General features: G+C 36.0%; 2 protein-coding genes across 4 annotated transcripts; one reads left to right on the top strand and one right to left on the bottom strand.

Moving 5' to 3' along the window:
- Nucleotides 1-231: 231 nt before the first annotated feature.
- On the bottom strand, nt 232-7,988 carry LOC133677146 (ethanolamine-phosphate cytidylyltransferase-like). 2 transcript variants are annotated; one of them, XR_009835702.1, is made up of 8 exons: nt 7,335-7,988; nt 7,035-7,216; nt 6,485-6,556; nt 4,459-4,526; nt 2,143-2,263; nt 1,088-1,153; nt 868-998; nt 232-674 (listed from the first exon to the last, which is right to left on the bottom strand). XR_009835702.1 is itself a non-coding variant. In XM_062098989.1 (8 exons), exons 1-8 carry the CDS (start codon nt 7,918-7,920, stop codon nt 603-605), a joined length of 1,290 nt encoding a protein of 429 aa, XP_061954973.1. In that variant the 5' UTR covers nt 7,921-7,986; the 3' UTR covers nt 232-602. The 2 variants fall into 2 exon arrangements, 1 of the variants encoding a protein (XP_061954973.1); XM_062098989.1 differs by having other exon boundaries at nt 868-990; nt 7,335-7,986.
- Nucleotides 7,989-8,376: 388 nt separating this feature from the next.
- On the top strand, nt 8,377-15,883 carry LOC133677145 (uncharacterized). 2 transcript variants are annotated; one of them, XM_062098987.1, is made up of 15 exons: nt 8,378-8,801; nt 8,901-9,028; nt 9,117-9,234; nt 10,284-10,440; nt 10,717-10,795; nt 11,444-11,484; nt 11,636-11,752; nt 11,909-11,989; nt 13,061-13,123; nt 13,199-13,250; nt 13,670-13,744; nt 14,917-14,964; nt 15,185-15,220; nt 15,321-15,395; nt 15,587-15,883. In XM_062098987.1, exons 1-15 carry the CDS (start codon nt 8,639-8,641, stop codon nt 15,659-15,661), a joined length of 1,308 nt encoding a protein of 435 aa, XP_061954971.1. In that variant the 5' UTR covers nt 8,378-8,638; the 3' UTR covers nt 15,662-15,883. The 2 variants fall into 2 exon arrangements, with proteins under 2 accessions (XP_061954972.1, XP_061954971.1); XM_062098988.1 differs by lacking the exon at nt 13,670-13,744 and having other exon boundaries at nt 8,377-8,801.
- Nucleotides 15,884-17,737: the final 1,854 nt, after the last annotated feature.

Here is a 17,737-nt window from a genome sequence, read left to right as displayed (position 1 = left end):
ACTTGAAAGTGTTGTTTGAAAATGTTATTTTAATTATTTTTTAAAATATTTTTTATTTGAAAATATATTAAAATAATTTTTTTATTTTTTAAAAATTATTTTTAATATTAATACATCAAAATGATTCGAAGACACTTAAAGAAAATTAATTTGAAGCAAATAAAAAAATATAATTTTTTTAATTTTTTTTGAAAGTATTTTTAAAATGTAAAATCAAATTGAACGAAAAGATAGAGAGAAGGGAAGAATTACATTCTTTAAAATCCCAACCTGGGCCTGCGTTTAGTTACAGCATAAGGGCAACATATATATGATCAACTTCTAACAAATATGAACGTCCAACCGAGAGTGCCTCGGATAATGCCCGAGTGGATTTCTTAAAAAACTCAACAATCCAGCCCCTCAATTTTGCTATTGGTATCCTGGATCTAATTCCAAGAGATCATTTGCCTGACAAAGAAGCGAATAATAGCGTGTGATCTCGACCACAAATCACAACCTCATTGGGCTGCATGTGATGTTAGCGCTCAGGTAACTTCTTTACAGCGGTACCACTAACAACATCAACGCTCAGTCAACAACCCACAAGGCTTGGTGGAGACTCAATCACCAGATACATAAGCTTTATCCTCATAATACCTCCTCTCACTTGCTGCCTTCTTCTGATTACGTTTCTGCATAGCAAAGATACACTTCTGTGAGCTTTAACCAGAACAAGCACGCACTAAATAAGCATTCAATCCCTGTGGCTCCAAAATGATCTCCCAATCTTAAGAAACAATTTGTTCTTGTGAGTATGTCTCTATAATCAAAAGACTCCTCTACAATTTGTCAACAGAAGATAGCATGATAGGGGAATAGGTGAACCTGATATGCTTCATGATTTGATACAATCCTTTTAATTATCGTGGTGGTTGTAATATCTAAAGGGCTATCCAAAACTTGGAAGATACCCATACTGATTGGCACAACATAAGGATTGTCTTTTTCCTGCAAGGCTAAAGAGAAGCATGTAAGCAACTTCTTAATTAGTAGGTGATTGTGTGTTTCCAGTCCTGCTGAGCTTCTAGCTACATGTATGATTTACCTTCAGAAAGTCATTGTTCTCTGCAACTGTCCCATGGACAACTGAAGAGATGTTGAAGGTTGTAATCTGCAGATTTGCATCAAGTCTAGAAAAATCAGCTAAAAAAGGCTAAACAAGAAATAAAAAAGTTGACTAATTAAAAGATCACCATAATTATGAGCAGAGAAAGAGAGAAGAAAAGAAATAAAAATCATAACAGGCCTCACACATCTGACTTAACACTGGTAGTGATTACCAGAGCAAAAACTTTCTTAAGCACGCACCAAGAATATGATTGAACAATCTGAGAACTGATAGGAGCCAGGTTTGCAAGTTTTAAGGCAGTTTGAGGTCTGCTTCCCTCAGGAAAGCAAAGACCAGATGGGGAGCTATAATGTTTAATGTTAAGGATGCATGCCAAATCAGGGCCAAATCTTCATAATATGGTCATTCCCCCCTTCCTAGAGGGGAGAGCAGAGGAGGAGGGCCACCCTTCATCTTGCTTTGACTTATTTTCCACCGAAATAATCTACATAGGTTCCCCATAGAAGTCATGGGCGCCTGTTAGTTTAGTTTTAGTTGGCACGCTTATCACCTATGTTTGGATTCCACTCACACATTAGAAAGAGAGCCTACCCATTCAAAATCATCATAGAAAAGAAGAAGAGGAGAAAAGGAGGAGGAGACAAGGATCTCCTCTCAGGTAGTGAAATAGCCAGCACATGCTCAAGTTCCACCAAGAATTTAAAATACCAAATCAGGTAGTGAAATAGCCAGCCACTGCAAACTGAGAAAAACAGCACATGCCAAGACAGGAATAAAAAGACGGCACTCATGCCTGTTACTGCTTATTCAAATTATATGATGTGTGCTTGTGGCATTATTACATATTAAGGACATTACAAATGAACAGTAATATGTATATCTGCTGGGATTTCAAGCATATTGACAAAGTCAGCAATGTCTAGAAAATTTACTTGGCATTTTTATAAAGATGAAGGAAACTAAAAAAAGATCACTTATTTATTCCACAAATGGAAAAACAAGAACAAAGAATAAGTTAATAACATACTAACCATGTCTTTAGATACTTCCCATGGAGCACCTATAATCACCTCATCCACATATTGACATGCCAACACACTTAAACTTCGTTCATGAAGATTCATAATAGGACGGTGTGCTCCTCTTTTTGAACTGCAGAAACCATCCGGGAAACACTCTCAGATATTAGTCAACTAATTGAGGCTTAAACAATTAAGCATAACAAAGTAAAATCCATGAATGATTCTTCAGACTATAGAATTTTACTACTATCCAATTACAATAATATTATTGTAGCTTTCCTGAGAAAAGTTCAGCACTATACACTATACACAAATAAGATGACATCTGAAGACAAGTTTTAACAAGCTACTGAAGCTCGAGGTCTTTCAATTTCTATGTATAGTAGCACTATAATTCCAGGCAGCATCATAGCTGCACTTAAAATCAAGCAGCCATCACTGAAGCACAAGGTCATCCAAAATTTTCTCAATAGTAACATGCGATGCCAAATTTCTAAGAACTCATATGATTCTGAGAATATACAACTTCCAAGTGTATTCATAAAATATTTCCACAAAACTCTGTATTCTTCCCTTGAGGCTAAATATCTGCAACCATCGATTGGGTGAGCAACCAAATTAAAATTTCCAGAGCAAGTGCTTGACACAACTGAAAGGTAGAACTATAGCCTAAATGTAGACTAAACAAAAGTTAGGATTTTATTTAAGTTTATTTGTTGATATTGATTTAATTATTGTTGGATATTTTATTTAGTGGGCTATAAGCCCAATTGTCTATTCTAGTTAGTTTTAATATTTATATGTTATTTTTCTAAATGTTAGACAATTTTTGATGAATTAAATAAAATTTGCAGAGTTGCAGACTTTTCCAACCCCATTCTTTCTCTTCTTCAACTTTCTCTTCTCTTTCTTTGGCTTCTTCTTTTCTTTTTTCTTTAGCTTTAAATTTCTTTTGTCCTGCATCAAAGTGCTTTGGAAAATTTGGCAGTTTCTTTAGAGCTGATTGATCCACTCCAATTGAATTTCTTAACAATGATGAGATGCCCTCCAATTGGATTCTAGCACTTTTAAGAATTTGTTCCCAATATGTCAATTCTACTATTTATTTAATTGAATAAGAAACTACTAAGCTATAATTTTACCACTAACATGACTGAAATTTGTTGTTAAAAAGCAGCACTACTAGAAACGGTTTGAATTAATGATCATAAAAGTGGGTACTGTTCCCATCCTCTAGCCACTTCATTCCTATGATCTTTCAAAAATTTGTTGAATAAAGAATGAGTCTCACTAATAGTTTCTTGTCACTATAGACTTATTGAATCCTAAGGTTCCTTTTATATTCTGGAATGTTATTTTTTTCAAGTTTTGAAATTTTCACGTGGCTTCTGTATTTCTTGCCCAGGGCTAGTGAGAAACACAACTATGGGCATTGCAAACCAACACTAACAACCAACATTCATAGTCCATTCAATAGTGTTACAGTAAGCTGTGATGCACTGCCCATTCAAATCTTTTAATTACCATAAGATTAATATAATTAGCATCTTTTCCTAGTTCATTGTCATCTCAACATTTTGTATGGTGCAGAAAATCATCCTTCCTGGTTTAGAATTGTTAGTCTCATTCAACTTAAATTATACGTCTTTACCCAGGCATGGAGGGGCATTCCTAGTATATTCATCAGTGTCCCCAAAGCAAATCTTTAAATAGTAACACCATGAAGGTTTACCTATTTGTATCTTTTATAATGTGTTTGGTAGTGTGGTAACGGTTGCTTTTCAAATAACTTTTCGTGTCGAAATGCATACTAATTATGTTTTTTTATTTTTTAAAAATCATTTTTGACATCAGTACATCAAAACGATCCAAAACGTACAAACCATATTAAATTTTAGCCAAAAAAAAAAAAATTTTGAATTTTTTGGGAACGTGGTTTGCACCGCATTCCCAAACAGTTTCTTAGTCCCCAAAGCACATGTTTAGAATTGTTAGTCTCATTCAACTTAAATTATACGTCTTTTACCCAGGCATGGAGGGCATTCCTAGTTTATTCATCAGTGTCCCCAAAGCAAATGTTTAAACAGTAGGCTTACCTATTTGTATCTTTTAGTCTCCATTAGTGGAGATCAATGTCCCTATAATGTTACAAGAGGCTATTTTCTAGGGTTTGAAGCAGAACACTTTCCTTTTTTCTTTTTTTAACAAGCTAGCATATGGCACATAATATAAATATAAAAGCAGCAAAGTAAATTCCAAGAAAGCAAAGACAAAACCAGGAAGTATGGAAATAGGGTGTAAAGACATCAGAACACCGAGCGCTACCTGACTATATGATCATTGTGTATTCCAACAAGAAGAAAATCTCCAAGCGCACGAGCAAGCTTGAGAATCTAAACAATAGATAATGGTCATTATTCACATAGTGGCACACACCACTCACTTTAGCCAACTAAGCTTAGCTAGATGGAATGAACTGGACAAAATTCTTTGCACCATATCATACAATCCAGGACATTATCATACAAAAGCTTTCTTTCCAGTCTACTAGTCACGAGTTACTGTGATTTCTCTCATTAATTTTTTTTTTAACTGTTGACATAATTTTGAGTAACCACAAGTGCAAGGCATATGGATGTTTCCCTTGTTTCAGCATCAAGTGGTGCCACTTTTAACATATACTAAGCTCTTTTTTATTTGTCTTTTATTTTTCACTCATCTATCAAGGCATCCCTGCCTTCCTGCGCTTGCTTCTGAACTCATTACCCCTTTGTTTTCCAAAGTCGACACTAGGTTCGTAGATCATAACTTCATTTTACAGCATTCTTAAAACATAATGCTCATGAATCAGCAAACATCAAACTAGGGGTGTTAAAAAAAACCTGGTATATTTGTAATATTTGCATTATCTAACTTGACTCAACCCATCAAAATCGAATAATATGGATATTACAGATAATAGTAGGTCAAAAAACCTAAAAAATAGATATTACAGATGATAGCAGGTTAAAAAACTTAAAAAATGGATATCGCAGGTCAGGTGGCGGGTTATAATTTTAAAAACCCGATCAACCCGACCCAACTTGTATACTCTATACTCTGTTGTCTTTATATTTGATAGTTTGTGTATTAAACATTATTTTTATTTTATTTAGAAATGTTTTGACTTCAAAGTTATTATTAGTGAGCTTCCTATTAGATTTATTTAATGTGATAAAAATAAGCTCATCTCTTTGCTAGGGACGGTAACTAGAATTTAATAATGGTGTAAAGTATTAAAATTAGACCTAACATCAAGGATGTCATGACAACTACAGTACATACCGTAGATCCGCCTCTAAATCAAGTGATAAAAATAAGCTCATCTCTTTGCTAGGGACGGTAACTAGAATTTAATAATGGTGTAAAGTATTAAAATTAGACCTAACATCAAGGATGTCATGACAACTACAGTACATACCGTAGATCCGCCTCTAAATCAAACTTATAAAATTAGCAATATAATCCCAACTTGTGAATATCTGTAATATCTACACAAAAATTAATTTAACCTGATATATCCAACCCGCTTGGGTCCAAAAAAAATTGAATGGGTCATGTTTACAATTTATAAAATATTAGAAGTTAGGTATGATACAATTATAGGCTCAAACCTGACCTAACTATATCAATGAACTGCCATAATCAAACAACAACAAAGGTGCTTTTTCTAGATTTATCCACCTTTCACTAGTTTATAGACTGCTCCCTAATCAACATCAACCTTCTTAATAAATATTGATAATATAGCGAAACATATCAATTTTTCTAACCTCCAAGCCATCATTCACCATGTTCCATTTCTTGTCATGACAAACTAGCATCAACATATTACAGCTTTATTGCTTCTAATTTAAAACATTGAGTTCAAAATGTCTCTCCCAACAATCTAATTTACAAGTTTCTTTATATTGGTTTATCCATGAAAAACCTTGGTGATCAGCAACCAATATCATCTTAAACATGATTCTCTGACATATCAATGCTCAGAGTAAACAACACAAGGCTCACTCCCAACCCCTAGTGTAAGGCTGACATGACTTGCAAGTAGCTCATCTTTCCTTCCATTTTTCTTAAACTAGTCAGAGGATCATCACAAGCACGAAAGAGTAAAAAAAAGCAAGTGCAAATGGATAATAAAAAGATGCACTTCACACATAATTGGGGAAGAATAACTAGAAGGTGTAGAAATCAATGGTAGATTGAATTTATTCCATACGAACAGAAGAAGAAAAGTTTGAAGTCCAAAAAATTAGCCACTTGTATCTCAACAGGCACAGGCATGAGAAGACACAGGAAAAGCATAACACACCTCGACATGTCCAGCATGGAAGAGATCAAACGCACCATCAATATAAACTATGCGAGCATCCTGCCCTGGCCCCTGAAATCACTTGTGTAGAAAATTGGTTGAGAAATGGCATTGTGGATATCATAATATTTGCATAAAAACAGCAGAAATTCACTTAGAATATGGAGAACGCAATAAAGACGAACTAGATATAAATCTTGTTTCATTGTGATCAGTAAAGTAATCCACTTTTACGATAGAACTTTACCAGCTTCTATTTGAACAAATGGTGGGTACCAGGTTACAAGGTCCTAGCTTTTGTGAGAGGCACAAAAGTTACACAACAAAATGAGGACTCAAGCATTGCATAATGCCTAGTGCTTGTTTGAGATGAAATGAACGCCACCCAGTTAGTTGCAGAACATGATTCCACACAGGAAAAGGCGCAAGGTTTACCGGCTCTTGGTAGCAATACCCAGTAAAGTGCAGCAAGCAAGGAATCACTAAAGATGTGGAAAACTAATAATGAAATTACTGTTATTGGCAGAATGATGAGTAACTAACTGGATACCTTGCCATTGGAGAATTGTACAATTCTGCGTGAAGTAGGAAGGAAATGAGAAACCCGAGTTCCACTTCCAGATCCACCGTCTTCAAATTTCTGGCTGTGCCCATGGCTAAACTGCCTTTGCAATGACGACTGATTGTGGCTGTCACTAATGGATCTCTCTCGAGTACACAGAAGCATGCGACCTATTTATTCACAACAACAACAACTATAATTCCATGAAATACACACACAGACACACATATCTTTTTTCTTTTCTTTTTTTTTAAAAAAGGAATAAAAATAAATAAATAAATAAATTACCAACGATATCCGTGCTGGAAACGCCTTCAGTGCGCTTAATCTGTTTGTAACGGCCAGCTTTCTTAGCGAGCGCATACGCATCGGTGCCATCAGGGAGGACGCAAGGATCATCGCCGTGAATAATATAATCAATATTATATTCATCAAAAAGCTTCTTCATGAAGTCTTCAGTTATAGCGTATGGCGCATCTGAAATCACCTCGTCCACCCATTTCACCGCATTCACCATAATCATCCTTTCATGGACAGGTGTCACTGGAGGACCTTTATTGGCTATAATTTCGTCGTCGCTAACAACGCCCACCACCAATTGATCTCCGAGGGCGCGTGCTTGGCGGAGGGCGTTGCAGTGTCCGTAGTGCATCATGTCGAAACAGCCGTCCATGTACACTCGAATTGGCTTCTTCTTCTTCTTCTTGTTTAAAGATAATGACCAATTAGACCTCCATTCGGCGCCGGACTTGAGATATAACCCTAAGAGGGATACGCCAACCGCAACCACCAAACATGTGGCTACAATCTTCACCTTCTCGGGATGCAGTGCAATGTCTGAACCACCATCAGCTCCACCTCCACCACCACCCATTGCTTTTATTTTTGCTTGTTTTCGAAAATAAAGAAAAATTGGGTGTGTTATATTCTAACGTCTCTCTATTGAAGGTTTTTTTTATCTTCATTCCATTTCGCTCTCCTCTTCTTTTCCCCAATTGGACTATGGGCTTTGCTCGGTTATTATGACAAATCCAAAGGCATATATTTGGGCTTATGGGCCCAAAAATAAATCCCTCGGGCCTCATCTTTACTTGGGCTGTTTTGCGCCAGAGCCTAACTCTACTTCGATCAATAGGAGGAGTATTGAATAAAAAGTTAAAAAGAAGAACAGAAAAGCAACGCTTGTCAACTCTTCTGTTAGTAACGAACTTCCAATGACGGAAGATTGAAGCGAAGCGAGAAGCGACAGCCTTGCACTACACGCCGCCTCTTTTAAATTTAATTCCTTAAATATTTTTAACATGAAAATATAAATATATAAAGAGGAAAATAAAACGAAGGAAAAGGATATAAAAGAAAGAAAGAAAGAAAGGAATATACTACGGCATAAGAGGGAGGATGGAGTAGGAGCAGCTTGGACTTGAAATCCATTTAATTAATTGAATTATTATTTTCGATCTTCTTCTATCGAAAATTCACCGCTTTTTTTATTTTTCTGATAGTAATTGGGTTTGGTTATTTGACTCAAATCAGCAGAAAGTTGTTGTTGTTGTTTTTTTTTTTTTTTCCCTGGAGATCAGATTAGATTAGAAATGGCATCAACAGAGGGTCTGGTGCCGATAACCAGGATTTTCCTGGCATCTTATTACGACAAATACCCTTTTACCCCTCTCCCCGACGACGTTTCTCGCCTTTCCTCGGAGATCCGCTCCATGACCTCCGATTTGCTCAAGGACTCTCCTCCCTCCTCTCAAGGTTCACTCCCTTTCTTTTCCCTTTTTTTTTAAAATAATTACAACAACAATAATTGTTCAGTTTATTTATTTATTTGGGTGGGTGGTGATTGATTTTTAGATGAAAGCTTATTGCTAAAAGAATCGGAAGGAGAGTCTCCTCATAAAATTGATGAGAATATGTGGAAGAACCGAGAACACATGGAAGAAATTATCTTTTTGCTTCATGAATCTCACTGCCCTCAGCCCGTAAGCCTCCATATTTTTTTTTATAATTTCTTTTATTTTTTACACAAATTCTTTGCATTATCTTACATTATTTGTTATGTAATTGTAGCTTCAAGATGACAGTGAACTCTCTACTGTTTTTAACAACATGAGATATAAGTTTCAGAAGACTTTGAACGCATTGCAAGATTTCCAAGCTGTGAATTCTGATCATGTGTTCAACACAGGTTATTTCTCCATGCATCAATTATTTTCCACTTTAATCTTTCAGAAGAATGCTGCATTGCCTATGTTGACTCATTTGTTCTGTTGAAATGCTTTGAGTTTTCTGAATTGATCATTTTATTTCCTTTTTAAAACTTATGCGGCGGCGATTCATCTTATTCACAATCTTGATCCCATTTACCATTTCTTCTCGGTGCACCAATCTTGACCTTAGCATTAAATAAATGAATGATCTTCTAGTACACCAGAATTCAATGCATGCTTGGTTTTATAATCAGATTTATGTGGTCACTGAGATTGATTTTTAAGTGCCTTGGAAGAGATGGCATCACGGCGGTTATCTTTTTGCCTTTGGGAGTTTGGGTTAATACAGAATTATACTAATTCAGATTAGTTTTTGCAATATCTGAAAAAAATTTCAATGCGGTTCTGAAATGGGACATTAGGTGAGAAATATGCTAGCCTATCAGGGTTACTTGCCAGCAGTTTACTTCTTAGCAAATCAGAGTTTTCCTTTTGTATTCTTGCTAGCAGGTTGCTGATAAAGGTTGTAGGCTGTTTAGTCACTAGTAAATGTTTATCTCTGAGTGCAAACCATCTTAAAATGGTGAATTACATGTACTCAATACTAATAATTAGTGTGGATTAAGTTTGTAACAGGAAAAGTGTTGATATAAATCACGGAACTGAGTTTAATTTGAGAAGTTATACTGTACTTCTCAAACGCTCAGATTTCATAATTCGATCACTAACTAACTTTGAGTTTATGAGTGGAGAAAATAGATGAAACTGTTGACTTGGTCTCTTCTTTCTTCTGTTTTTATTTGAGAATTGTTTGAGGATTACCTTGATACAAGCAGGCTGCTATCCTCTGCCAAAGGAATAGAATTGATTGATTAATTAGTGATAGGCATGAGGATCATAGTTATGCATGGTTTTCAACCTATCTTGTTGGTTATTCAAGATACCAGCTGAGGTGAATGGTTTAGGCCACTGCCAGGATTTTTGTACTGATGTTTGCTAAGGTGTTTGAGAACTTGCTTTCATTCAGTCATGACCTACATGCCTCAAGATTTTCGGGGAACGCTTATCAGACAGCAAAGGGAGCGGTCAGAAAGGAATAAGCAAGCAGAGGTTGATGCGCTCGTTAATTCTGGTGGAAGTATACGTGATCGATACGCTCTGTTGTGGAGACAACAAATGGATAGGTGAGGCACCTTGGTTTTTGTTTTACAGATTGTGGTACTTAGGTGCTCTGCCCTGCTATCTTTGAAGTGATTTCATTAGAAGATAAGCCGATAGATCAGAAAGCTTTGTTGTTTTCATTTTGTTTAGCTTTTTCTTTTTTGGTTATTTGGAGGATGTCTTATCCTTTGTTGTGTGCTGGCATGACCTTTCATATTGTTAAGTATATAATTATTTGTAAATAAAAAAAATGATGCAAGGGGCTATACAGTTCTGACCCAAATGCTGTATCCTACCAGGAGGAGACAGTTAGCACAGCTTGGTTCAGCAACAGGTGTATATAAAACTCTTGTGAAGTACTTGGTAGGAGTTCCTCAGGTACAATCCTACCTTCTCCTCACCTCCCTTTTGGCCTAGGTTGTTTGATCTTTTTTTTTGGTTGGGGCATTGAAGTATTTCCTTTTAGGTTGTGTTTGGTATGGGGTGAAAATTTTGAAGGGGAAATGTTAAGGGGGGCAAAGTTAAAAGTGAAGTGTTGAAGGTGTGAAAAAGGATTAAGGGATGAAGTGTTAAGGATGTTCAGTTAGAGGTGGGAAAATTAGAGATAATAGTAGGTCTTAGTGAAGGTAAAATCAAATTTTAGGTTAAATGCAATTGTAAAAAGAAAATAGATAATTTATAGTTGTGGTCCAAAATAGATGTGGAAAAAAAGAATAAAAATAGTATTAAATGGAAAAAAAGAAAGAAAGAAAGGACACAGAACCCAAAATCCCCCTCTCAAAAAATTTCCTTATCCCTCCCCATGAGGTTAATGTTTAACTCGTTCCCTATAACTTGTACCAAACATAAGTAAAGGAGGTGAAAATTTACAACTTGACCCTGTACCGCACGTATCATTGGTCTAATCTTTTTGGGAGCTGATGGTTAGCAATATCAATTTTGTTTGCCCTGGGCATTTTTTTCATACTTAAGCATCAATGTTCACATGCAACTGACGTGATGCCTTCCTCCCTTCATCTGATGCAGGTTTTACTAGACTTCATTCGCCAAATAAATGATGACAATGGGTATGCACCTTTATGTTTTTGGCAGTATTTTGTACTCCTCTTTACATTACTGTATATGCTCAGTGCCACTTGTCAGACAAATAGATATATGGAAATCAACATGAATCTGGTACCTAATTGATAATGTTTGATCAAAATCTTAAATGTATAGGCCCATGGAAGAGCAAAGACAGCGTTACGGACCATCTTTATACAGTCTGACAGCAATGGTTCTCTTGATTAGACTATTCATTCAACTTGCTTGGGGGAGATTTGAGGCTAAAAAATTGTGGGTAACTTGCTGCCTTTACTGAGTTTTCTAATGTTTAGATGTAGTATGTTGTCATAAGCTAGATATATGTTTTACTGTATCTTAGCCAGTGCTGTTGTGACATTTTCCGTGGGTTGCTTTTTTGCCTTTGTGCTGTGGTGTATATTTTATCAGAACCAGGGATCAAGTTGCTGTCCTGGAACAAGCTGTTGATGTCTACACTTATGAGTTCAGAAGGTTCATCACCTTCATCAGGTATTGCTCGTGCTTCTATTGTGATGGTGGTGATGCTACTTCTACAATTATTTACATTAGCATCGCCGTCGTTAGTTTTTTTTTTTAATTTACTAAAACCATCACCATCATCATTTTGCTATCCTGTTGATAAATGCTCTTGGAGTTTAAAGGGATATTTCTCTTTCCATAAACTAGTGATTTTTTATGTTCTGAGAAAATAGGAAAAATGAGATGTAGGAGGGGCTTACACAAATCTGCTAATGTGGATTAAGGTAGGGTAAAATTGGAATTACAGGGTTGTTGAAGGTCAACAAAGATTCTTGGGGCATGTTGATGAAATTTTGTTGAAAAGGTTCTCTTTTACTATTGTCTTAGCTACAAGAAATTAAGATAGAGTGTAGATTATCTATGGAGGCCAACAAATCACTAGGTTGGGGGCCAAATTTGATAGATCAATTGATGCAGAAATTGTTGGGAAAATACACAGGAGTTTAGGGTTTTAAGTGGTGCCATAAATGGGATATGATTGGGTGAAAAATCAAGAAAATGAGCAACTCTTGCGGCTGCACTGTGCTACGAACAGTATGGGAGCATTGTCAGGGTTGGAATCTTGGGATTTTTGGTGCTACATGATGGAGGAAGACATCAAGATTTAAGTGTAACTTTTTATTGATGAAATAAGGTTATTGTGATATGAGTAGTTAGAGAGGCGATACTGATTTAGAATAGAGATGGTAAAAGAACATTTCTTGAGCATAATGAGGTAAAATATTCATTCAAACTTAAAGTAAAACATGCATTAATTTATTAACAAAACTCTACAATATTACAAGAGTATGTGGTTGTTTATATTCATTTGGATTTCCTTACGCAAAAATTCTCTAATTATGACCAAACTTGAACATGAAAAGAGATAGGGCTTGTATGCCCTGTTTTTTACTGGTGGAAAACAATGGTTTTTTTTTATAAAAGAAAATCCACGGAGAAGGAAAATTGGGATTTTCAATTTTAATATGATAGATAATAATTAATGTTTTATGTGATCTATATTAGTTGTTCTCATGTTCATTTGAATGTTTGTATTGTCAGTGAGGTATTTGCAAATTCCCCTTTCTTTATTTCAGCAGAAGCTGCTGGTGCATTAGAAGCTAGGTAAGTTTTTCAGTTTTCACCTTCTAATTAGCATCAGTACTTTCAATTTGAACTTATCTATTTTGTTCTATACAGAAACAATGATGACTACAAGGAGATAAATGTTCCAGCTGGGAAAACTCACGAGGTTTGTTTTTAAGCACTATTTGCAGGATTTCTGTTCATATTGTGCGCGCGCTCACGCTTGCGTGCACGCATAAATGAATCAAGTGGAAGTTAAATCTTTCATAGTTGCTTGCTAATTATTCTACACACTTGGGAGGAGCTTCATTGAAATTTGCTGGAAGCTTTTTTTCTTTTTGAAATGCACAAGTCTATATTAATCTCCTTCTAGACTTTGTGCCTGCTAGCATATGAACAGGAATTTGTAAAAGAGTTCAACTGTAGATTGCACTGGAGAAGTTCATTTGTGTGCTCAGATGACTGGCTTGTTTTTTTAAATGTTTTCTCTTTTCCATTGTTTAAATGCAATTCCTGTAGCTGCTTGGAATCTTTTACATCTTTTCAGATGTTGACTTGCTAATGGTAACGGCATTACCTTTCTAGGTTTCATTGTCTGTGGAATCAGTGAACTCATACATTGCTTGGGATTTCAGTTTGATACAAGGCAAAATTAACATGGTAGTATTCTCAAACTTTTTGTTGAGCTGGGTTCTTAACACGAAATCTGTTTTTGTTGCTCTTTCAATTATTTTTAGCTTCTGGGGTGTTTAGCTAACGAAATTTTTCATCTTGGTAATCTTCTTGTTCATGCTGTCAATCCTTCCAAGCTTTTGAACTTTGTCTGCTGTATTTTAAAATTAGATACTGCAGTTTTAACTTCCCATTTCCTCTATGCAGTACAAGAAAAACTGTTTTTCTCTTAGTTATATCCATTCAACTGTAGAGGGTGACATGGACCAAGCACATTTTTAGAAATTATTTTATCAGGCCTTATGTCACAGTCAGTATTCTGTGAATTACCTACAGAAGTTGTCGTGTAGACTAGAAATGAGGTTTCCTATTTCAATTGCAACGTTCAGTTTTCATTTATTGTTTTAGACTCTTAGTGGATGCCAATATGATAGTAAGTGGAACTGTCTTTATTCCCATGCCAACATCACCATCTACAGTGTTGTCACAATGCATGTCAAAATGTCAGAGCATTAACACCTTTAGAATTTTATTGATCATTTTTTTTTAATTATCCTTTTTACTCATTTTCCAAATTCATATCAAGAACTCAATTGCCTTTTTTCTCCTCTCTTTTTCCCTTTAAATCAGTTATTGTTGAGTTTCTCCAAATTTACTGAAGGGTTTTATGGGATAAAAAAAGGTGTCAAAATTGGGATTTTTCATTGAATAAGAAACTCGAAATGTGACCGATGACAAACTAGATTGATGACTAGGAAATTAGTATCAATTTCATGTGTGTTCTTTCCAAGAAAGATGTCTTTTGTGGTACTGTCTGCATGATGCAATGAAAGCAGTTGGATGCTTCTTGTTTTCACAGGGGGTCTCCATTTATCTAGTGCTAATTTGGTGGTTTGGGATTAATTTGAAGCTTTGGGTCGGTTATGTTAAAGCTTTCTGGTTAAAATGTTATGTTTTGGTTGTGCCTTATAATGTTGAGAAAATCCGATGTAGTCATCAAACTAGAAAAGGGAAGGTAAAAAATCAGAGATTTGATTCGCATTTAAGCCAGGGTTGAACTGTGATGCTATTATTATCTCATAGTTTTAGCCTTTTTTATTTTATTTTTTGTTTCAATTACTGCCTTTTCCATCTTACTGGGTTTATATGTTGCTGGTCAGGATATTGGATTTAGTGTGGAGTGTACAGACCCTACAGGGAAAAAAACTGTAAGTTAAACTAGGAAATGTTTACTACTTTTATAGTTTTTTTAATAAAAAAAATTTTCTTCAATTAGACCTTTCACTTATATTGGACTACAAAAACAAAAGATTGTGGTTGACCTATTGTTGCTAATTTCTGATTTCCTGGTTTCGATTTTGTATTAATTTCTTTAATTATGTATTTTGTCCTTGCATGTACCTTGTGGCATGTGCGGTCCTTCCACAGCTGATACTACCATATCGACGTTATGAGTCTGACCAAGTGAGTTACTGACTATTTTACCACACCTTCTAATATGATGGATGGTCTTCAAATGCTGATACAGGGAGATCCCTTACCCATGACGTTGATGTTGTTACAGGGGAACTTCTCCACGTGCGTATCTGGAAACTACAAGCTTATTTGGGATAATTCATATTCTGCATTTTTTAAAAAGGTGAGAAGGCATGCTGAGCATTAATAACATGATTAATTTGGGACAATTTACTTCCTTTCTGCGAGACTTACATAACCTACTTATAGTGATGTCAGTATGTGACTTGTTAAAAACAATGACTAGTAGTGAGCTACTGTGCTGCATTCACAATTATTTAAACATTGCTCGTGCCATCTCAATTTTTGTAATAGGTCCTGCGTTACAAGGTGGACTGTATACCACCGGTTGTAGAGCCAGTGCAATCTGCAGGTGAAATGGAAGAATAACTGTCGCCTCCTTGGCTTTAGCATTTGCGCCAAGATGCTGTCTCATGGTGATTTGGATCAAATTTATTTGTACTTGTTGCCTTTTTATTATTTTTTTTTTCACATCCGATGAAAGAATGCTGTGAAAGTTTGCTCATGTAGTCGCTGATGAATCCGCCACTACACTAACTTGTTCTATGTTACCTGACAATCAGTATAACCCATTCCAATTATTGCAATCAATGTCAGAGCAGCCTAGCAAATAACAAACTCCCAGGAGCAAAGAATATGGGAGGTCCCTTTTTTTAAAAAAAAAATTATCCCTTTCGATAAAGAAAATGTTTGGATTTAAAAGGTTTTTGCAACACAAAAGTTATTACTTCTGATATTCCTACGTGATCAAGGATGGCATGGAATCTAAAAGACAAAAAGATGGCATGGTAGGAGGTGCCTACATGCATAGCTGAAATTGTCATCTCCTGAGAACTGCTCGCTACACCAAATGAGGTTACTGCATATCACTAGTGGCAATGACCGCTTGATTATGATTCTACTGTTCTTGATGCTTGAGAGCCGCATGAAGCAGTTGTCTGCTTTACAGATAGGATTTCAGAAAGGTCATTCTTGAAGGTGATGCTGAGTTGGTGATCGAGGCTGCAATATCAGAGCCAAACACGCCTTAAGGAGTTCCGCACTTCAACATGGTCGTAACAAGTAACAGAAGTTGCAATGTCCATATATAGTAGTCGTAATTGGGCTGCCCACTTTGGGAACAAAAGCCCCTGAGTGAGAATCTTGATTTTGATCAATGTTTTTACTTCGGGACTGGGTCCAAAATAACCAGCTAGAAGACAATCTTGAACTATTGTTTTGGGCTACTTGACCAAAGAAAAAAAAAGCTACTTGCTGCAGCTGGTACCAATGCTTGAAACCTAGCAAACCACTTGAGGTCCGATAAGGATGGCCAGGCCGGTGAATCCAGTATCCAGAGCACAGAGGCAGATATCCAGAATTGAAGCTCGGACAGCGACCGGGAAGGGGGTATTTGATTGAACAAGGAACCTTTCATGAGCATGCATCATCATCTATCACTGGATTATATGCATCAATGAAAGTAGTTAAACACACAATTAATAGCAACAAATATGATGATGGTAAGGCAAGAGAAACTATTTACTAACTACGTATGTGGTCAAGTGAAACCAGAAGGCCCCTTCGCAGAACCCCGAGTAGCATGGTAATTATTGTCATGGGTCAAACTCCATCGCATTTTCCCCATGATTTCAACACACACCTGACCTGATAAATAGCTAGCTCAATGCAACCCTTTGGAGAGCCTCTCACAGCAAGATTCCCCATATTTGAGTGGATGGAAGCCATATATCTACATCCTTTTCTAACTTAAGAAGATTCAAAACGCTTCCCTCATCCATATGCTAGCCCATAGCACATTCGTTCTTAAGTCATCCATAGAACACCAGCATCTCAAGTAGGCCTTATCAAATCCTGAACCATTTCAATTCTATACATAAGCAGCTAAATACATGACCACCTACCTACCACAAAAGGCTATTATCTGGTCTTAGATATCCCATAATAAGAATTAATTCATTAGGCCGTTTTAAGGAGTTTTGTATGGCCTGATCAAATATCTTACAGAAAAATGCATTAAATTGTAACATGAAGATTATCATCTTATTTTCAAGGTTAATCTTCGAAACAAATTGCTTTGACATGAGAAGTATGGAAGAACAAAGCTTCATGTATTAGCACCAAAATCAGGCATTAATAGAAGGTAATGACACTTAAAAAATCACAATTCTCAGCCAATTGCGGGGATAAATATCGATATTCATGTATTAGCATAAAAGACAGGAATGAAACAATTATGGGCATTTATAGCACAGAACAGTAAGGATATATGCAATCTACAAACGCTACAGAAGTCAGGTTTATTGGGTTTTTCAAAACACATACACACAGCAAAAACAATAAATTTACAAAAACAATTGGAGTCTCAAGATCCTATAGACAGATCAAGAGTTGTTTAGTGTTTATAAAAAGATTACCTGAAGATCAGATGTTTTTTTCAGCTTT

The sequence above is a fragment of the Populus nigra genome, chromosome 17 (genome assembly GCF_951802175.1).
Source record: "Populus nigra chromosome 17, ddPopNigr1.1, whole genome shotgun sequence".
Taxonomy (NCBI): domain Eukaryota; kingdom Viridiplantae; phylum Streptophyta; class Magnoliopsida; order Malpighiales; family Salicaceae; genus Populus; species Populus nigra.
This window is presented reverse-complemented; position numbering and strand designations above follow the sequence as displayed.